At 41.1% G+C, this 21,602-nt stretch overlaps 3 protein-coding genes across 6 annotated transcripts in view; 1 reads left to right on the forward strand and 2 right to left on the reverse strand.

Annotated features, from left to right (window-relative positions):
• wdr54 (WD repeat domain 54) overlaps nt 1–2,421 on the reverse strand; it is a 12,133-nt gene extending 9,712 nt beyond the window's left edge. For both annotated transcript variants that reach the window (XM_076098882.1, XM_076098880.1), the window contains exon 1: nt 2,305–2,421. The gene's annotated coding sequence lies outside the window, so the exon portion shown is untranslated. The remainder of the gene's footprint in view (nt 1–2,304) is intronic.
• nol6 (nucleolar protein 6 (RNA-associated)) overlaps nt 1–16,296 on the forward strand; it is an 18,365-nt gene extending 2,069 nt beyond the window's left edge. The window contains exons 7-26 of the mRNA XM_076098861.1: nt 11–174; nt 277–397; nt 554–612; nt 708–809; nt 916–1,031; nt 1,358–1,535; nt 1,796–1,918; nt 2,352–2,500; nt 6,333–6,408; nt 6,754–6,894; nt 7,064–7,181; nt 7,462–7,616; nt 7,809–7,972; nt 8,211–8,363; nt 8,468–8,565; nt 8,719–8,843; nt 14,493–14,582; nt 14,699–14,899; nt 15,722–15,823; nt 15,970–16,296. Coding sequence (XP_075954976.1) covers nt 11–174; nt 277–397; nt 554–612; nt 708–809; nt 916–1,031; nt 1,358–1,535; nt 1,796–1,918; nt 2,352–2,500; nt 6,333–6,408; nt 6,754–6,894; nt 7,064–7,181; nt 7,462–7,616; nt 7,809–7,972; nt 8,211–8,363; nt 8,468–8,565; nt 8,719–8,843; nt 14,493–14,582; nt 14,699–14,899; nt 15,722–15,823; nt 15,970–16,119 — 2,585 coding nt within the window. The 3' untranslated portion in view covers nt 16,120–16,296. The remainder of the gene's footprint in view (nt 1–10; nt 175–276; nt 398–553; nt 613–707; nt 810–915; nt 1,032–1,357; nt 1,536–1,795; nt 1,919–2,351; nt 2,501–6,332; nt 6,409–6,753; nt 6,895–7,063; nt 7,182–7,461; nt 7,617–7,808; nt 7,973–8,210; nt 8,364–8,467; nt 8,566–8,718; nt 8,844–14,492; nt 14,583–14,698; nt 14,900–15,721; nt 15,824–15,969) is intronic.
• Nucleotides 866–6,383, reverse strand: LOC142957227 (E3 SUMO-protein ligase ZBED1-like). 3 transcript variants are annotated; one of them, XR_012956083.1, is made up of 3 exons: nt 4,616–6,383; nt 3,875–4,508; nt 866–2,429 (listed from the first exon to the last, which is right to left on the reverse strand). XR_012956083.1 is itself a non-coding variant. In XM_076098870.1 (2 exons), the coding sequence occupies exons 1-2, from the start codon at nt 6,113–6,115 to the stop codon at nt 3,960–3,962; spliced, it is 2,049 nt and encodes a 682-aa protein (XP_075954985.1). In that variant the 5' UTR covers nt 6,116–6,383; the 3' UTR covers nt 866–3,959. The 3 variants fall into 3 exon arrangements, 1 of the variants encoding a protein (XP_075954985.1); XR_012956082.1 differs by having other exon boundaries at nt 2,644–4,508; XM_076098870.1 differs by having other exon boundaries at nt 866–4,508.
• Nucleotides 16,297–21,602: the final 5,306 nt, after the last annotated feature.

Here is a 21,602-nt window from a genome sequence, read left to right on the forward strand (position 1 = left end):
TTGTTTGCAGAGAGCAGCGGACCCCCCACTCCGCATTACAACAGCTCTGTTCTGGGGGATTTGCTGCCCAGGGCTCACCTCCAGTTTCTTTCCGCCGTCAGCTCCCAGTGCTCAGCTTTTGCTGATGGAGTGGCTTTGCTCAAAGTCTGGCTTCGGCAAAGAGAGCTTGACCAGGTAGGAGGCTTGAAAGGGTTCTTTTGCTTGCAGAGCTACGTTGTATTTATTTACTCGTCTTCTGACACCTCACCACTGTATTGCTCTCTCAATGTGTTGTAGGGCACTGGTTGCTTTAATGGCTTCCTGGCTTCGATGTTGTTGGCTTATCTGCTGACCACTCACAGAATCAGCAACTCTATGACAGCCTATCAGCTGCTTCGGAACAGCTTGAACTTCCTGGGTAAGAACATTTAAAATCAGCTAAACCACAGTATTGTTTTTTTAAATAATAGTAATGTGTAGCACAATTTGATGAATGGAAGATGACCGTACAGAAATTTGTTTATCACTTTTTTGAATATTTTGCAACTTACCCACCTCTCATTCAAACCCTCAGCATCTGCAGACCTGACAGTGAATGGAATAAGCTTAGCCAGAGATCCTGACTCTACAGCTGTGAGTGGTCTACGTCTGTTCAAGTAGTTTATTCACCCTTTAGTTTACCTCCTAAATGAATCATTATTGTTCCCTTTCTTTTCTTTTCCCTGCAGCCATCTCTTCCAGAGTTCCACGATGCTTTCCAGGTCGTGTTTGTTGACCCGTCAGGACATCTCAACATGTGTGCTGACATGACGGCTTGTACCTACAAACAGGTAAATACTGTAGAAGTGTTGTGCTGTGAGTTCAAACTAGATTATTTTGACACTGGTGAGATTAAGCAGCAGGTTTATTTATCCTTTTCATTGCATTGGTTCTCAGCTGCAGCATGAGGCGTCTGTATCGATGCAGTTCTGGGACAACCCTACGGTGGACGGCTTCCACAGCCTCCTCATGACACCCAAACCCATGATCAGGACAAGCGACCACGTGTTCCAGTAAGGCTCTGTTTATCAGCTAATGCAACAAAACAACATGTTCTCCAGTCCTTGTGTTGTGTACTACATTAGCAGCTTAGTTTTACACCTCTTCAACACACATCATTTTCCACTTAGCATGACACGTGTTCACATCACCTTTACAGATTCCAGCTAAAGATAGTTTATACACCTTCTCAAATATCAGGTAATAAATAGGGTACTGGAAAGAAAATACATCCTACTGCTAGTGTAACATCACAATAGTTATTTTTCCTTTCAGAACAGATCTCCTTCACTCTGTCTTTGACTTCCCATTCTCATCCTGCTTTTCATGCTCCACTCAGGTTGTGTGAGCTGGTGAAGCTTCAGTCCAGCTGTAAGAAAATGAATCTCCTCAGTGAGCTGATGGACCACAGTGGAGATTACGTCCACACTGCACTCCCTTTTATTTTGTCCCTGCTTCAGCGTGGACTGGGCCAAAGGATCCACCTCCTCACCCACTCCCTCTCGCCTGACCCTGAGGTAGGAAAGATTTACACTCAGAGGTTACAGTCATCCACGTCTGGCTTGCTCCACTAGCAGAACGTAAACACGGACTTTTGAGTGCTTCATTTCATGATTCTGCTAAGCTACCGTTAACAAACCTGCCGTAATACTGCTACTATAACAGTATGTTCTTGACTCAAACCACTTTGAACGTGTCTTACAACACACGTACGTATGGTTAACAATCTTAAGATCACTGTTTTCGTTGAACTCTCTTCATTTTTGTTTCATCACAGTGGTCTGTGGAGAGTGAAGCCCCAAAACACAAAGCTCAACCTCCTCTCTCCTTCGGTTTGCTCCTAAGTCCGGAGCTGGCGGCCTCTGTCCTGGAAAGAGGCCCAGCTGCAGACAGCCCCACGGTAACCTCACCGCTCTCTCCTTCCTGTGCATGTGTGTCGGGTTTTATTTTTTAATCGCGATTGAAGATACAAGGTCATTTTACCTAACTCGACATAATTAGTATATTAAAAGTTCTACAAAGGAACACATTTGTACTTACTACTTTCCATACAGTGTATTTGACTAGTGAAGACCTGAAATGTAAATATTCACACACGCTTCATCTAATATGATTGTAAACATTTTTAAGAATGTAATACTATTATGCAGCATTTATGTAATTATTACACACTTATATTTTTGATATGGCAGGCATTTGCAGCTGTTCTTGTCACTTGCAAGAGAGACAAACCTGTCACATGACTGTACAGAATTTGTTTTGTTGACTTTATCATTTATATGTTACCGCGCTTGTGTCGGGATTCAATCATAACGGCGGTGTTCTTCTGCCAGGCGGCTGAGTTTCGTCAGCTGTGGGGTTCTCGCTCCGAGCTGCGTCGCTTCCAGGACGGCTCCATCACCGAGGCGGTGCTGTGGGACGGAGAGAGCATGTGCCAAAAGAGACTGGTCCCCAGACAGATCATAACACACCTGCTACAGCTGTATGTATTTTATCTCGGCATACTGAGACAGATTTCACATTAATATTGTTAACAATATTACAACAATGTTGGTTTGGTCACTGAGAGTCTAGCTGTATTAATACAAATATTTAGTATGCTGTCATGATAACAAATGAACAAACCAGAGATGTTTCTTCTTCTTTTATCCCTCCAGAGATTTATCCTGATTTGTAGACTATTGTATAGATATCTAATCTAAGTATAGGGTAATAGCTGTGTTGAGGTAAAGGTTACACTCTTGCCTCCACTAGATGCTTGCGTATGCCGGATGTTTCATGCTGAATACCAAGGATTTGTAGTGGCAATGTGTGTACTCGGATATTACTAACATCATTTTACGATTGGCTCACTGTCCACTGTTTTAATCCAGCCGTCAAGTCAAGTGAGGTGTTAAGGCAAAGCACTGTGTTTGAATGTTGGGAACTACATTAAGGTATAGTTAACGTTAAGCATTTGACTGCAGCTCAGCTTTCTAACTTTTTTGTTGACTGAAATTAAAAAGCATTATTCACATCAGCATATGCAACACATCAACAGTGGAAGAGTAGCTGCCATCTTCCCCATCCTCTTATCTTAACATCCAATCAAGATGTCTACTTAACGTTAGGGGTGGGGGGAAAAATCGATACAGCATAGTCTCGCTATATTTTGCGTGGCGATATTGTATCGATACACGGACGCCAAGTATCGATCTTTTATTCTATAAACTATTTAAAAAATAATAATAATAATAATTTACTAGAAAAATCAAATCGATTGCTTTTTCAGTCCACTAGATGGTGCTGAGTTGTTTTCTGGTGAGGTCAGGAAAGGTCTCGGGTCAGCGTGATTGGTAGGAAGTTGGTCAAAACAAAGATAGAGACATCTGGCCTCACAACGGGGTTAAATCTGCCAACAGTAGCCAGGCTCATGGGGAGAGTGCAGCGCATAATTGTCTCTCTGCCCTTGACGTCCACGCATCGCAAGTTATACTGAGTTATATAACTCTAATATCCTACTTATATAAGTTATAGTTCATATACTGAGTCCACACGTTTGCATTTAGTTAAGTTGGACTATGTAGTAATACAAACAGTTCAGTTTGTCAGGTTCATGCAACATTTATGATATTGTTGGTCAGTCTGTCTGCTTGACAATCCTATTTTGCTGCAATAAAAATGATTGAAGTGAGATGAACAGACTGAAAACTTTCTTATTAGATAAAACATGTTGACACAGTTTTCCCTTGGGGACATGATTTGAAGTTGAAAAAAGTAATAAATCGCAATATAGGCCTATGTTATCGCAATACTCAGAATATCGCAGTATCGTGGGATCTCTGGTGAATCCAACCCCTACTTAACGTGCACCTACCGCGTCTTGCCCCCCCTCAGTAACCTGCTTCTATTATTGGCATGGGAAGTCGGGAGTAAACCTCCATCATGTGCTGTCATGGAAGTTATGCATTTCTGTTTACAAAGATCATCATGTCAACATGCTCTGGGCTCAGTCTAGTACGCATTGTTGCAAATGATTGTCCGGCCTCTGACAATAGAGACGGCAGCGATACCCCAGGTACACACAAATAGTGCCTCGCCAGAGTGGCCAATTTGGGGAATCTCGGTCCGTTCAACCTCCACCATTCAAGAGGGTTTATGTCCAGTGACGGAGCAATGTCTCTCAAGTAGTAATCTACCTGAGCTTCAGAGTCTGTGGCATAGGAGGAACTGTAGTTGTCTCCTAGGAGCAACATCATGGTGTTTTTGGTGTCACTTCTCAGTTGCGAGGGCATTGTCACCTGGCTAATTTCAGGTGTGACCAGGATCTCCTGCTGTTCCTCCTTTGGGCCCACAGTCGTAGTTATCACGTCTAATTTTGAAACCAGTTCGTGCAGTTTAACCTTTGCAGCCAGTCTCCCTGTTGGCGTCAGGAAACTGAGGTGTTTGTGACGAGGGTCCAGCATAGAGGCAATCAGAGCTGGTTTGGAGGCTAGGTCGTTAGAGTCAACCTGCAAACAGTCAAATGAAAGTGATAGTTATGTTAAAAAAAAAAAAAAAAGATGTTTATATTATTCAGCATCAATCTGTTCAACCAAATTGATATGTTTATGCCTACCTCCATGTGATTTCTAAGTGAATCCTGAACCTTCATCTTGAACTCAGAGACTTGTTCAACATCATTCTCTTTTGGCACAAGGTGCGTCTGAATGAGGCTGAATGTGATTGGGTAAATGTTTGAAATGGACACTTCTGTTTCTGCGGATATGATTGTTGTTGCCCATTTCAGCGTCGCCAGCACGGGCGTAAAATTCTCAATTATTTGCCAGCAATCATCTTCGATCTCGAGGGTTTGGGCTTCCTGTCTGTTAGTGATCGTGCGATCAGAGAGCACAGCTTTAATTGCCCACCGTTGCTCCAGTAGCCGTTCAAACATATCGCAGATGGTGTCCCATCTAGCTTTGCACGACTGGATAAGCTTGTGCTGTGGCAGGCACATCTGCACTTGCTTCAGCTCCAAGGCATCACTCGCCAGCAGACCTTGGTTGAAGTGCTTGACTAGTTTCCCCGCGGCAACGATGATGCGGACTAGATCCTCACTCAGCCCGTCACTGACTGCTAACTGCAGTGTAGTGGCAAAGCAAGTGGCATAGTCCCAGGTGACGCGGACAAACGCGCGGGGTGCAGAGACGCCCCGTGTGCTGTTATGAATACACGCAGTCACTTTCCCAGCAATACCCCAGGTCTGCACCGTGCTAAGGAGCCTCTCTGTGACACTGTCTGTAGTAGTGTGGCTGTCTGACGGCAGCTTGTGCGTCTGCAGCACAGCAGACCTCCCCTGCCAGTCCTCTGTTATGAACGAACAGAAGACTGTGATGTACCTCTGAAATGGGAGGGCCGTCCACAAATCGGCAGTGAGCGCCAATTTCTCCACTTTCCCCAGCTGCACTACAAGCTCCTCCACTTTCTCATGGAAGTGGCCTTCAATAAGGCGTGTGATATCAGCAGCAGATGGGATTTTATAATGATGCACAGTGTATGCAAGTAGCTCACGAAAACCATCCCCACTGACCACGTTGATGGGAAGCATGTCCTTCTCTATCATTCTGGAGATGAGTTCAGTCACCTCTGCATGTGTTGCCACTGACCCGCCGTCATTGGGCATAGTGTCGGGGTGCTTGTTTTTGATGTGGTACATCATGCTGGTGGTGCTGCTCCTGTATTTCAGTTTGGTGTCGCACATGGTGCAGTGCACCTCCTCGTCCACTTTGATGAAAATGTCCCACACAGAGCTCCTCTTCAGGCGCTTCCTCTCCCCGTAGTCCCGCTCGGAGAGGTTGGTGGTCGTGTTCATGTTGGGTGACATGATGGCGACCTGCATGATGTCCGGATTAGGGGCGCTCTCTTCCTCGATGCACTGCACGGTGCAAATCACCGGCTTCTCGTCTTCGTCTGAAGGCGCCGTGGACGGGTGGTGCCTGCTCATGTGGTTCATCATGGAGCTGGTGGCTCCACCACAGTACTTCAATGTGGCGTCACATTTCATGCAGCGGACAAAGTTCCCCACTTGTTCAAAACAGTCCCACACAGAGCTCCGTCTCCTGCCCGTACGCTTCATTGTTTTTGTCGTGCAGTTGGTTAAAGTACGTAAAAAACGTTAGCAAGCTAGCTAATGTTAGCGCCAACTGTCGTCGCAAAAAAAGCTCTTTCGGTTAATAAAAATCCGATTTCACCTCGGTATATGCAATAACTGAAAATGCAATGAGGTGAGTGTAAGTGTGAACTTGTTGAAGCCTCGTTTTTATAAAGAAACTACTGTATTTATTATCCACCAGTCATGCAGATATCCCTGAATCCTGTATGCGGTATGTGGGGTCGATGGTGGATGACGTCATCAAAACGGGAAGTGAGGTAAATGCCAAATTGTTGCGATCAAATCTGGATTTATTCTTAATGTCAAATTCAAAATAAAGTCGATGGGATTAATTGAATATAAATAACGTTTTTTATGTGTTATGTTGTGAATATTCTTTTGTGAAATATTATATTATAAAATTATGTTTTTTTGTTCCTATTGGAATTTAATTAATGGCATTTTTCATTTATATTCTGTGCTTTATGGCCTGGAATGTTGTAATGTGTTTATTATTATTACTTGTTATTTAATCAAAATTGTTGCTATTTAATAATTTAAAAAATACAGTCTATATTAATGTGTAACTACAGCGTATGTTTGATGTCTATTGTGCTCTTCAGGTGCCCAGTACTGGAGAGGAGGGGAGTTTACTGGTGGTTCAGTCCTATGATGACCTGAGTAGAAAACTGTGGAGGCTGGAAGGTCTGCCTCTCTCCATCACAGCAGTGCAAGGAGCCCACCCTGCACTTAGATACACACAGGTAAGGCCTCTTGTTCTTAACAGGCAACTGCTCTCATTATTGCACTGATTAGTAGCAGTGTTAGTAAAATATAACAACAATTGCATTATTTCAAACATCACTACACTGTGTTGTGTGCTTTGCTTGTTTTTCTTTATGGCAGTTCTAACATTTCATCTGTACCTTGCAGGTCTTTCCCCCTGTGCCACTGAAGGTGGACTATTCCTTCTTTGACAGAGAAAAGGCTTCCCGGTCATTGGTGCCACAGGAAGGCAAACCCTGCCCTGCTTATATCACCCCCATCACAGGTAACAGTGACACTAACCACCAGCAACTTGTTAAGAAGTGTTTAACGCTTGTTTAATTTCTGCACTGTCCACCATAGAAAATGTTTTATGAATTTACACTATTTCCGAAGCACAACTTCCCTTGATTTCTGTAAAGTACCTGGTGATTTTACAATTGCTAAATGACTGAGTTACAACCCATGTATTCAAAGCAGGAACACTACAGCCACCTAACCACAGAGATTAAACTATACAAAACCATTTATTCAAACTCATATCACTGGTGACCCTGCTCTTGCAGTGATTTGTCACATGGAAGGGAGTGGAAAGTGGCCTCACGATCGCTTTGCCATCCGCCACATCCGAACTGCCTTCCACATCCGCCTGGGAGACTTACTGAAGAAGCATCATAATTATACATGCAGGCCCTGCCCTACTCACCTAGATGTCTGGAAGGTATATTCTTGAGTTAGTTTATAAGTCGCACACTTGTTTGTGTTCTTGACTGTTTTTTGTTGTTGTTGTTGTGTTTTTTTTCTTTCTAAGTATCGTTATATGTTTAGGCAAATTGTTGGTACAGTGTTTTTAAAATCAGTTTTCAGTATTCTTTTTTTACGCTGTTTTAATTTAATTTGTTTCTGCATCCAGGATGGCTTGGTGTTCCGCATCCAGGTGGCCTACCATCGTGAGCCTCAGGTGCTGAGGGAGAGTGTGAATGCAGAGGGGCTGCTGGTTGTAAGGGACAACGAGGAGGCTCAGGCTCTAGAGATGGCCACCATGCATAAGCCTCTACTTACCAGCACATTGCATGGGTAAAATTACAGTAACACAAATATCTGTGGGTTTGTGTGGGAAAGCAGGGAAAGCAGGGTTGCAGGGTTCCCTCTTTTCAACCCTATATGTCATTTTTGGTTATATGTTCCTACTTTCTCTAACCTTTGTCCTTCCTTTCTGTCACCATGTTTTTGTCTCTTTCCTGTTCCTTCATTATTTTGCTTGCCCTGCATTCACCATTTCCTCATCTCATACATGTCATCCTGTTGTTGATAGGCTCCAGCAGCAGCACCAATGTTTCGGGGGAGTGTGTCGCCTGGCCAAACGCTGGCTGGGGTCTCAGCTCTTCAGCGAAGACATCACAGAGGACACAGCAGACTTGCTGGTGGCGTCGCTTTTCCTGCAGCCTGCACCCTTCACTCCTCCGGGGTAACTACCGCCCATCTCATCAGACTCATTTGTGGATGGAATTGTTTGTATCGTCCCTTTTGTATGTTCAATAGGTCATGTGAATGCATTTCTGTCTTCCTCAGTTCTCCTCAGGTCGGCTTGCTTCGTTTCCTTCATCTGCTCTCCTCCTTTGACTGGAGGAACAACCCGCTGGTTGTCAACCTCAACAACCAGCTTGCAGGCAAGCACACTCTCACACACCCCCTTTCCCTCTGTGTCACAAAAACAACCCCCCCCCCCCCCCCCCGACCTCATTTTATACACACATCCTGCTCGTATGCTTCACTGTTTCAACACCAAGTTTGATTGTTGTTCACCTCTCTGTCACGTGCAGCCACCGACTACACAGAGATCAAGAATGACTTCATGGCTTCCAGGGAGTCTCTGCCTGTCCTGTTTGTAGCTACGCCTAAAGACAAAAACCAATCCCTGTGGACCAAGCGAGCACCTAGCGTACAGGTCAGCTGACACAAATACAAGTACACAACTCGCACAACTACACATTTAATAGAATAGCACTCAATGCTGAATTTTAAGATGATTGAATAGTACAATTGGCCAGTAACAAGAACACAGGACAAAATGGAATACTTAAGACTAGATCACAAGCTTATAGGTTACTGTTATTTTGTTGATGATTTGTGAGAATCACAAACAGCGGTGTAGAAAAGAGTTGCATGTCCTCGGCAGAGAACAGTCACATAGTTTCCCAATTCTGGAGCCTTTCCTTAGTGCACACTGGTCTCCTGGATCACACTGGAAATATAGACCGCCAAATTAATACTAAAGTAAGGTATTGACTCATGAAAATATGTAAACATATTTCTCTAAAGAGATTCACTAGATTGATGTTATGAATTGAGAGGATTCCAAATAGAGTTGTTGCATTACGTACCACAGGCAGAAAGCCATGTTTTTTTCTTAGAGCTGGAAATTGATTGTTCTGAAGTCTTTCCAAAACTCCATGCAAATCATTGATCTGAAATGGAAAATTTAGAATATTAGAATACAGTCCGAATTTGAAATAATAAACAACATTCTGAAGAATTCCCACTAGCAGTACTTGTTTATTGGGAGACCATTAGGTGTAGCTCACCAGCTGCTTTTCATTGCTGTCCTCTGTCGTAGTGAAATAAGTTGAGTATGTAGTTTTGTATTCCTCTGTCTGGATGTGACCGTGGCTGTAAAAGAGTCCAGTGGCACACAGTAGTGTACAGAAAAGGTAAGCGGGCCAGCTTCCCATGGTGCGTAGCTGACCCAGATAAGCTTCCTGTGCTGTCCCAGCTCACTCCCCCAACAAGCCCGACATTAACACTGAGCCTCTGCCAGCATCCTCCTTTATAACGGTGGCGGAGAACAGGAACCTTGTGCTCTGTGACGTCCCGACAGCGACGTCATCGTTGCCTAATCACAACGTTCAGGACGACTTTACCTTATCTGGTTGATCGGGTTGCATATATATACGTCTCTTCTTGAATGCTCATACCCACCCTCACGGACTATCAAAACCTAAAAGTTGTTTCACAACAAAAAGCTGAGGTGAGTTGCTGATCCTGGCTCAGTGTGTGGTTTGTAGTTGTCTCAATACCTCTGAATGACCACTAGGGAGCACATTGTGATTGAGTGAATTTCTTAACTCTCTAAACCAGGAGTGTTGAAGTCATTTTCACTCTGGGCCACATCAGCATCACGGTCGCCCTCAAAGGGCCGGTTGCAAATGTAAGACGGTGTAAATGTAACTACTCCTATTAGTACATATTGGTAAATAACTGTCTCTGCATTTGATTATTGTTTATTCAAGTGTACAAATATTGTACATGCAGTCATATAAATGTAAAATTATATTTCAGCACATTTCTGTTTATTATAACTTAAATCCTTTTAATTTAGGGTTAAGAAACCCACATTACTCTATCAAACTATTAAAGAAAATATCAAAGACAAGTTATTATAATAACTTTGTTCAATGCTTAAAATCCTTTCAAGGGTGCGTTTGCACAATCCCACGTGAAGTATTTCATGTGTTGTAAAGCCACGTTTAAAGTAGTCTTCAATGTACTCGCAATCCGTTTCCATGTCAAATGTACAGTAACCAGCCAAAGAGCTGCTTCTGTGACTATTGTGTTTAAGTATCTCATAATTTTGACTTTCTATCTCATAATTTCGACTATGGGAATCTTTTTATTATCAAGTCTAGCTTTAAAAAAAAAAAATTTATTTTTTTTTTGCTGGCGGATTCGCGGGCCACATAAAATGACGTGGCGCCTTGAGTTTGACACGCCTGCTCTAAACACACACAATGCTTTAAATCAACAAAATACCAATATGATCCCAAATAAAACACACAGATTAATTACAGTGTGTGTGTTTGTGGTTGCCAGTATTCAGTTTAGCCCAGAACACACATTCATTTACTTCTTTGATCCATAATTACCGACTCATGACCTCCTACTACCTGTGTGCATTGTTCCAGCTGTAAATGTAATTGACCCTGTTGCACTAATGCAAAAAACATCAGACGAGCTGAAACAAATACAGTAGGCGGCTCATTGTAATACAACAATTAGTGGATATATATATATATATATATATATATATGACATTGACAAATAAGGCTTCTAAAAAGGTAATTTTAAAAATTATCTTCAAAATGGATGTAATGCATATTTTTGTGTCTGGAAAAATGTGGTGAAACAAGTCTAAGTTGTGAACCAACTTTTCGTAGTATTTTAAATCGTTTTTAACAGTATTTTTTAACTTCACAGGCTAAAAAATGTCAGGTGGCGCAACCACATATTTATAAAAAAATATATATTTTCCTAATATTTATTCAAACTGAAATTTCTGACAAGTATCCCTTAGTGTCTACTGTGTCTAACACATCGTTGTGTTTTATATATTTATCATAATTGCGTTCTCTTGGCCAGGTATTTAGTATATTTAACTTTCAGGGTTCGTACGGTCATGGAAAACCTGGAAAAGTCATGGAATTTTAAAATGGTTATTTCCAGGCCTGGAAAAGTCATGGAAAAAAATAAAATCCCAAAAGTTTTGGAAAAGTCATGGAAATTTGTTATATTCATATTTTCATGTCGTTCATTTACGCTGAGTTGCCAGCCAGCGTTTCTCAGATTGGAGTGAGACGAGGAGAAAATGTGATGTGATCTTCGCAATAAAACATCTTTGATGTGTCGAGTCTTGGCCAATCAGCGTTCAGATGTCTACAGCGTCTTCATTTCCCTCCGTTAAAGTTTGAGTTACGTTATGTACCATTACCGTTCAGACTTGCTGGGTTAAGTTAACGTCCACAGCATGCGGAACTTTGTCGACTGCTAACGTTCGTCATTATCGCGATTTTAGAAGGAAAAAACGTAGCGTGATGAAACATGCAGCCCCCCCCCCCCCCCCGTGTTCCGGTTCAGTTCATGCGGTCACTCGATAACGTTAAACCCGAACACCGACGCATCTGGTTGCAGGTTGTTTTGTTTAACTCAAAGTAGAATGAGGATGATTTCAGGTCAGAATAACTTTCATGACCACGAAACATGAGGCCCAGATACTGATGAGATGATGAGGTCAAAGAGCTTCAGGGAGAGGAGGCTGTCTGTAGCGCAGCTTGACGCAGGGCTGAGATGTGAGTGGAGCTGGGCCTGGATAAAGGTGGAGCTGGGCCTGGATAAAGGTGGAGGTCTAAACAGACGTGAGTACAGCTTCCTGCTGTCACAGTGTTTTAAATACATTGATAAGGCAGGGTATGCTAAATGCAGCCTCTGCTCCAAGGAGATGAACTACAGCAACAAGGGCTCACATGCCCTCTCATCACACTGCCAGACACTGTTCACTGTAATGACCACAGCCAGTGTACCAACAGTCCCAACAGTCCCACGCGCAGTTGCTCTCAAGAACCCTGAAGTAATGAGAGGGTTAAAGTGCCTGTACCTTCATTTCAGCAGCTTGCTAATGCAGAGGAGTGTATATATCACAGCTATTATTTTACTCTTGATAAACTACCATAGCCAGAGTAGATTATCATTTTCATTTAAATAATTGAACTGGATTGAATGCAAATAGAAGATAGGCCACAATTCTAACGGCTGTACAGTAACAGTGGAAGTTAATATTAAGCCATACAGTAACAGGGTTCAATGAAAAATTTGCACTACAAAAGGGAAAGCAATATGTGCACTAGCTGGATGCTGCTACCTACTAAAGCTCTTATTGATATGCCAGTGTCAACCAGAGTATATTTATAAATGTTTATTCTTTTAATCAAACTATTGTCTCTCATTCGTTTGTGTCATTTAAGGTAGACTGTATGCTTTGGAATTCTCATTGTTAGTTTAAATACTACATTTTCTCACTTTTTCATGTATACACCGAGATTTCACAAAATGTTTGGTCATGGAAATTTGGTTTAAAGTCATGGAAAAGTCATGGAAATCAATTGGTCAAAATGTGTATGAACCCTGAACTTTTGATTTTACATTTAAACAGAGAAACATAATAATACAAATATTCAAATGAATACATTCAATAAAATAGTTCTTCACATCATATCAAGCAAAAACAAATTCACTTTAACCTATTATTTATTGCTTTAAATTAATATTTTACCTGCTCGCACCACCGTGACATTTAGCAGTTGTGCCACCTGACAATATTAGTAATCACAGCAAATATGCAGACAATTTGCATTTGTTTTTCAAATACAACAACATGCTTTTAATCAACAGTCTCTTTTTAAGTAAAATAAATAAATATTTCATAGTAATCATGTTTAGCACATAACTGGAATAGGCAAAATCACAGTCGCTTCCGCCTGGGCTGTTGCAGCTTCTACCTCATTGTAGCAGCGTTTTGCACACACTCCATACAGGACTTGTTGTCTGCTCCCTGCGTCGTGCTGATTTTGCTTTACTTGACAGTGGCATCCTTAATAGTTAAACAATATTCATTAATATCATGAAATATAGTTTGAAAGTGTATAATATAGTTAACTTAACACTGTTAAACTTTAGAATTTTTTAAAAATATAATATTAGAGCTTTAAATATAATATCATAGAGTGACATTCTCTGCAGTTGCACCACCTGCCTTACTGGTTGCGCCACCTGACATTTGCAACTGATTTCAAATTAAACAGGCATTTACTAGGACACTAGCATTAGCTTTTGTTCTTGCTAACAACTTCATACATATACATTTTAAATGGAATAAAGACATTTATGATAAAATAACATTTTTCTAGTTTTACATTGGTTGTACCACCCTGACATGGAAAGTGAACCACTCTACCTATAAGTTGAAAGTAGCTGTTTTTATCAATATTCAAAAGAGATATAAAAACATTTCACTCTGCTATAAAGGTCAGTTGAGGTCCTCTTGATGATGCAATAACCTATTTACTGTTTTCCACTTTAATGTTATAATAAAAGTCCCATCTTTACAGCTGTGCCACTCTGATATTTGAGAACATTCAAATTGATGGACAAAAGTTTTTAAATTATCGCAACAGCTTAAAACTATTGGTATTTGTAAAAGTTTGGTTTATTTGAATCGTTACAACAATAAAAGCATGCCATAGTATTTTATGTTGAATTTATTATCATTTCAATACATTTTTTAATAGTTTTCTTAGACTGTTCATCTGCTAGGACAGGTGCACCGCCTGACATTTTCAGGGTTTGATATGCCAAAACATAAAATAATATATATTATTTGATTGTACTGAAAATGTATCAAAACTGGATCGGTTTTATAGAATGAAATGATATACGTCACGAATTGATACAATTATTTTAAAAGGAAATAGTGGACTCGGACACAAAAATATGCATGTCATGTCATTGACCCATATATATATATATATATATATATATATATATATATATATATATATATATATATATACACACACAGTATATACATGTTGTTGATGGGAAATTGGTCATTTGAAATTTTAGTGCTAATTGATCGATTTGTACAACCACAATGGGGGTCTATATATTATATTATATGACATGTCTGAATATATTTTCAGATGAATCGCAATGTCCAAAGCTACCGTGTTTAACCATCAAATGTGCTATTCTGGTTGTGTGTCTTCAGATGCTGCAGCGTGTGGTGATGGTGGCTGCAGAGAGTCTGAAGTTACTGGAACAGCAGCTGATGGACAGAGAGCAGATACAAGATGTCAGGGTTAGTGAAAAGCACTTAAACTCTCGTCTGCTATTGTCTTCATAAATGGTCCACTATCTGAATGAATTGTGATTTAGTACTTCAGCCTTGTGACGCGTTGTCTGTGTTTCGTGCAGGTGGTCATGCGTCCTCCTCTGGATGCCTATGATGTGTTGATTCACCTGAACCCAAAGCAGGTTCCCCTGCTCCCTCAGGCAGTGGACCCGCCCACTGTCACCTTCAGCAGGGGCCTCATGGCTGGCAGTGTGGCCCAGTCTGGAGGGGCCCTGCCTGTCATCGACTACAACCCCGTGTCCCTCTACCTGGCAGAGCTCAGAGTGAGTGTGTCGAGCGTAAACTTCAGGTTAAAAGGCAGGCGTGGTGTTAATAACGTCGTGTTGACACAGGATGTGAGGAAAGCTGTGCAGCAGGATTTGCGCATGCAAGTTGCAGCTTGGCTGCTCTGTTCTGAAGTATATTCTGTCTGATGTCCAGCAGCTTCCTGAGAATACAACATTCAGGGAAGAAACATTTCCAGACTGTACTTGCATCGCCCTCAAAGCAGGTTTTTCCTGGAATGAATTCAAGGGCATAGGTTTGAATAGGCACAGTAGGGACACGTCCTCACCATGATTTTGGGAGGACGGAATGGTCCCTGCCAATACTTGAGTGAACTTGTTGACATAATCCAACGAGAAAAGAACAGCGGAACAAACATGATATGGTGACAAACTATTCATGTGCACAGTATGAGAAGATATCATTGGAAACTACTGACGCTCTGTTGTGCCGTTCTTCAGTGTTATTTGATGTTTCCTTGAATATCTATAACTGATGATGATAATTTCCTCAGCTGCAGTGCGCTCCACAGCTGACCACAAGTGTCTGTAGCATAAAGTCGGGTTTGAACTGCTGCTTTGGATGCCTATGATAAAGTAGATCTAGCCTGCCCTTTATCAGAGGCGGTGAAGTTAATATTTTATGTTGACAATAACCCACACAATGGTGACATGTATGCCTGATCAAAAGTGTTTTTATAGGGTCAGTAGAATTTTTCTTGAACTTTTATGACTTTAATCCCCAAATATTCTGACTTTATTCTCGGCATAGAGAGAAAGTGCACAACGTTTTGAACATCTACTAATCTAATTCATTTTCAGGATGCTTTCGGAGACCTAGCCCTCTTCTTCTGTGACCCCCATGGCGGAACAGTGATTGCAGTTTTATGGAAGCCAAAGGCCTTCATCCCAATGCCCTTTAAGGTAAGGCCTAAGTTATGTCCTCTAATAAAACTCATGAATGTAGGTCAGATACCCTTTGGATTGCCAACAGCTTGCTTCGATGTTATCATGTGTCTCCTTCACTTCCATCACTCTGACCTGATTTTTTCCGTTTCCCTTCATGGCAGACGTCACAAATGTCTGCTCGGAGAGTGGCGGTGACTGGAGAGGAAGCAAATACCATCCCCAACGTGGAAGCAATACTGGAGGACTTCCGGGTCATGGGGAAGGGCTTGATCAAGTCAGTGGAAGCCAGGACTGAAAAATGGTCATTTTAGACACACTGTTTTCACCAGGTGCATTCCAATGGAAAACAGAACAACGGAAAAAATGAATGGATTTTCAGATGAATTTTATTAACAATATTATCAGTTAATAATGTGGTTAAAGATGAGCCATATGATTGTTTTGGCAAAGCTGCATCATGTCTAATAAATGGATATTTACTCTTTTGATTTGATTTTTTTTTTTGTATATGATTGTATCAGTGGATACAATTGAGAAAATTAAATATTTAGTAGATAATTATTATAATATTAGGGACTGGGACTTTTAATGTACATTTACAAATCAACATTTTTAAATTCATAATTCAGTCTTGCTGTTACCGGAGAGCTGAACTGATTATTTAGAAAATTCATCACCAACAAATCTGATAATAGGTTAATAGTTTATTAACAAACTAAATTTGGTTTCTCAAATGTGAAGATTGTTTTCTATGGTAGCAAACTGAATATGTTTAGACCTGGGCTGTTGGTTGGAGAAGACAAGCAATTTGAAGGCTTCAGCTTAAGCTTTGGGAAATGGTAACCATTAGTTGCAGCTACAGTTGTGTGAAAAAGTGTTTGCCCCCTTCCTGATTTCTTATTTTTTTGCATGTTTGTCACACTTAAATGTTTCAGATCATCAAACAAATTTAAATATTAGACAAAGATAACACAAGTAAACACAAAATGCAGTTTTTAAATGAAGGTTTTTATTATTAAGGGGGAAAACAAATCCAAACCTACATGGCCCTGTGTGAAAAAGTGATTGCCCCCTAAACCTAATAACTGGTTGGGCCACCCTTAGCAGCAACAACTGCAATCAAGCGTTTGCGATAACTGGCAATGAGTCTTTTACAGCGCTGTAGAGGAATTTTGGCCCACTCATCTTTGCAGAATTGTTGTAATTCAGCCACATTGGAGGGTTTTCGAGCATGAACCGCCTTTTTAAGGTCATGCCACAGCATCTCAATCGGATTCAGGTCGGGACTTTGACTAGGCCACTCCAAAGTCTTCATTTTGTTTTTCTTAAGCCATTCAGAGGTGGACTTGCTGGTGTGTTTTGGATCATTGTCCTGCTGCAGAACCCAAGTGCGCTTCAGCTTGAGGTCACGAACAGATGGCCGGATATTCTCCTTCAGGATTTTTTGGTAGACAGCAGAATTCATGGTTCCATTTACCACAGCAAGTCTTCCAGGTCCTGAAGTAGCAAAACAGCCCCAGACCATCACACTACCACCACCATATTTTACTGTTGGTATGATGTTCCTTTTCTGAAATGCCGTGTTACTTTTACGCCAGATGTAATGGGACATACACCTTCCAAAAAGTTCAACATTTGTCTCGTCAGTCCACAGAGTATTTTCCCAAAAGTCTTGGGGATCATCAAGATGTTTTCTGGCAAAACTGAGACGAGCCTTTATGTTCTTTTTGCTCAGCAGTGGTTTTCGTCTTGGAACACTGCCATGCAGGCCATTTTTGCCCAGTCTCTTTCTTATGGTGGGGTCATGAACACTGACCTTAATTGAGGCAAGTGAGGCCTGCAGTTCCTTGGATGTTGTTCTGGGGTCTTTTGTGACCTCTTGGATGAGTCGTTGCTGCGCTCTTGGGGTAATTTTGGTCGGCCGGCCACTCCTGGGAAGGTTCACCACTGTTCCATGTTTTCGCCATTTGTGGATAATGGCTCTCACTGTGGTTCGCTGGAGTCCCAAAGCTTTAGAAATGGCTTTGTAACCTTTTCGAGACTGATAGATCTCAATTACTTTGATAAACCACAGTTAATTTATGTTTTAACAGGGGGGGGCAATCACTTTTTCACACAGGGCCATGTAGGTTTGGATTTTTTTCCCCCCTTAATAATAAAAACCTTCATTTAAAAACTGCATTTTGTGTTTACTTGTGTTATCTTTGTCTAATATTTAAATTTGTTTGATGATCTGAAACATTTAAGTGTGACAAACATGCAAAAAAATAAGAACTCAGGAAGGGGGCAAACACTTTTTCACACAACTGTATATGTATCAGATTTGTTTAAATCCATTCATCTTGAAACGGGTGGTTAAAAACAAAGCAGGACACTGAAATGGCCGTCACTATCCTTTTATCATTGCTGTTGATGCAATGAAAAGTGTCAACGGTTTCTCTGACACATTTCTCAAACAAACACACAGGGCTGCCAGTTGAACACAGTAGAGGTAGGTGATCATCAGAGACGTGCCAGACGGTTTGCTTCCAATGGATTTGTGGAAAGGGATTATCTGGCTGCCTCTCATTTCTAGGGAAACTGACTCGGGCTTTAAGTTCTTAGTAATTGACGCAAAATAATAATCTCTAATCACGGAAACACTAGACCGGGCATCACAGCTTGCACTCATAGCCCCTTGAATACAGAAAAACACTAGACGAACGGCAAAGTATACTGTTGTGTCCGAAGTCTACTAAATATTAATTCACATAAACTGAACACCAAGAATCTGACAAACATGTTAAATGCTGCATCTCTCTTCTCTATGACTTGTTAGTTGCACATATCAGCATGATGGTGTCGCAATTATTTATAGTACCAGTTCATTTACTTTCACCCAAGCAATGCTGTCTCTTAAGAAATTTGGTATAAAATGTGATTCTGGTGTGAAAAAACCAAAGATTGCTTCACAAGTCACAGCCAGTATCGCTCCACTGTCTCCAACATACAGCTCTGGGACCACACACTGATTTACCAGAAAACTGAATCACTTTTGAATCATCATTTGATCGACAGGGCTTTGAGTTCACCACCCACAGTTCATGTGTGTACTTGTCATTTCTGTTCGTTAAAAACTGGTGAATGTGAGCTTTTCACAGCCTTGGTGACGATCAAAAGGCAGGTGATGCAACAATATGTTTTTCTGTAATTAAGCACAGAATTGTATGGACTTGTGTATATACAACTGCCTGTACTCATTGGTCCTTTGATAGTAATAAATATAAATGGACCTGTGTGTTATGGTCGGTAATAACCTGGATGCAGGGAGGCTTGTTTTAATTAAATGTGTGCAGTGCTTGAGGCTGCTTGTTGTGTGACAAACTCTCTCTCTGTAAGAGTCGTCGAAGATGAGCTTCCACCGGTTACTGGAAGGGCAGTCAAATCTGAGTTGCAGCTGAGGGTTGTGATTAGCGCTGTATAAAATGTGAGATACTTGTCACTGTAACATTATGTAGCACAATAGTAACATGCATGCAAATGGTTTGGACAAATCAAAATGCAAGACGGTTTTGCTGTTTTCTAGTTTTTATTTTGAATACATAATTTGTTAGAAAATGAGTTCAAAGATGGGAGTGATTTCATTCCTGAAAATAATAAAAAGGCAGGTTGTTAGAGACTATATTGAGTCTAAGGCATTAATAAATGTAGAAAAATATCATCCATCTGGTTTTACAGCATAGGTTCGCAGCCTGTTTGTCCCGTCATCGTAAATGTAGACGTATAAAAGTTCTTAATTGCCGAGCTGACACATTCGGCTGTGACATAGGATGTGCATGTCTGCAGCTGTTGACAGAGAAAGCATGTTGTTTTGGTTGCAATCCAGCGTAATTATAGAGAAAGTGAAGAAAGTGGAAATGTACAAGAGCCAGGCTTTAATGCATCGCACACAAGATTCAGTTAAACAACGTACATCATATTGTGTAATCTTGACAAAGTGGTGATCGCTAAGATGCATGTCACATATATTGCATAATCATCAAACTCTGATCTTGTTTGCACCACACTGGAGAGTTTCACCAAACAAGATTTTTCAGAGGAACTTGATCTGAGAGCAGATACGTATTTCTGCAAAATAACACGGAAATCTGGTGCGGGGAATTTGTGTAATAGTCAGATATCATGACCTGACATGACTGCATTTCTCTTTTACACAATTTAGACTGATCCCATGGGCCTTATTGTTCTTTGAAAACTATGAACCTAAAAGTCGAAATGGAGGACTAACTTATTTTAAAAAACACTACTTTGGCTTAAGAGATCATAGAAATGAGAGCGTTTCCTGCGCAACATCTAGGACTCTTGACCTGCAGGGAAGTTTAACAGCCTTTTTTAATTACAGCGTGTAGTTGTTGCTAACGTCATCTCTGTCTGCCTCGAGGCAGTGTGACAACCTGTGCCATCTTTATGAGAGGCATCAATATTTCTTCACCTGTCTGCACCTGATGGTAATCTACTGACACATCGGCACTCTTACTGGAAACAAACACATCTGGTGCATATGGCCATCAATCACAAACATACTAAGAAACGCAAAAGCACCATAAAGTTTCATCTAATTCTTCTGTAAAACATTTCATATTCACATTACTTGTGTCGACTTGGATCACATGTATTCTGTGTGATGAAGATGTCCTCCCTATAAACCTGTCATCAACTTCTGTCCATCCCTTCTTCATGGGCGTCACACTGAAACAGTTCGCTGTGAACAGTTGTGCAACATGCCTGACTCATGTAGCTTTGATGCCGGCGCTGTGATTGACATGACTCACATTGCCCTGGGATCTTTCAATATTCTGATAGACAGTATGGGTGAAACCTATCACATACTGTATCTTTTACTTTCCCAACCACTGTTTTAGCAATGTGGTCGTTGAGATACGCTCTGTATGGCAGTCAAGTGGAATATTTTCACATATATTCACATAATGTGTTATTCACGACAGACTGGTGTATCTGCGCCATGGTCCGGAGGAGGTCTGATTATCTCCGGGGATTCACAGTTCCTTTGTCCCTCCAAAGTCTCTGAGATGTCTCATATTACACATTCCTTAGCCCATCGATCAGCTCAATGATTGGCTGAAATCCAATAAGCTCCTCCTTGGCCTTTGACCTGTTGTTCTGGTCAGACACCCTTCCTTGCAGCCAGCTTTCGTCCATCCCCCCGCTCTTAGCACACACCTCACTCACCACTTTCTATGGTCGTGACCTGGAAACGCCCCTCACAGACGCTCAATATATTCAATGACCACACTCCATGGTTTAAAACTTCCATAAGTAAATATTGACATATAATATCCACCACTAGGGTGCTATTAAACATACTAGGAATGCTTTTAAACTTAAATTCCTCACAATGGCGAGTACCAATATACTTATTTATTGAATAGTGCCATTACAGTTCAAACGATAACTTTGTTGCTGACATTTTACTATTCAACATTATGTTTTCCTGGTACAAACAGAGCAAAGTTCTTTGCCGAATGGATGGGTGTTAATAATTAATCATTTAGGCATGCCATCAGTTTAAAGAAATATAAAAAATATATAACTGAGCAAAACTCAGAGGAGCGGCTTGTCACTTTAAGGAGAATAGCGCTGGTCCACCTGAAAAGTCATCCCAGCATCAGCTGGCTATCAAGTAAACACATCTCTGTCTCTCTCTATGCCAGTCAGACACTTTTATCCAAAGCGACTTACAATTCAGATCCTTTTCTATCACACCGTAGGCACAAGTGTCTTGCTCGGGATCGAA

The sequence above is a fragment of the Anarhichas minor genome, unplaced genomic scaffold (genome assembly GCF_050575085.1).
Source record: "Anarhichas minor isolate MPS153535 unplaced genomic scaffold, ASM5057508v1 ptg000025l, whole genome shotgun sequence".
Taxonomy (NCBI): Eukaryota; Metazoa; Chordata; class Actinopteri; order Perciformes; family Anarhichadidae; genus Anarhichas; species Anarhichas minor.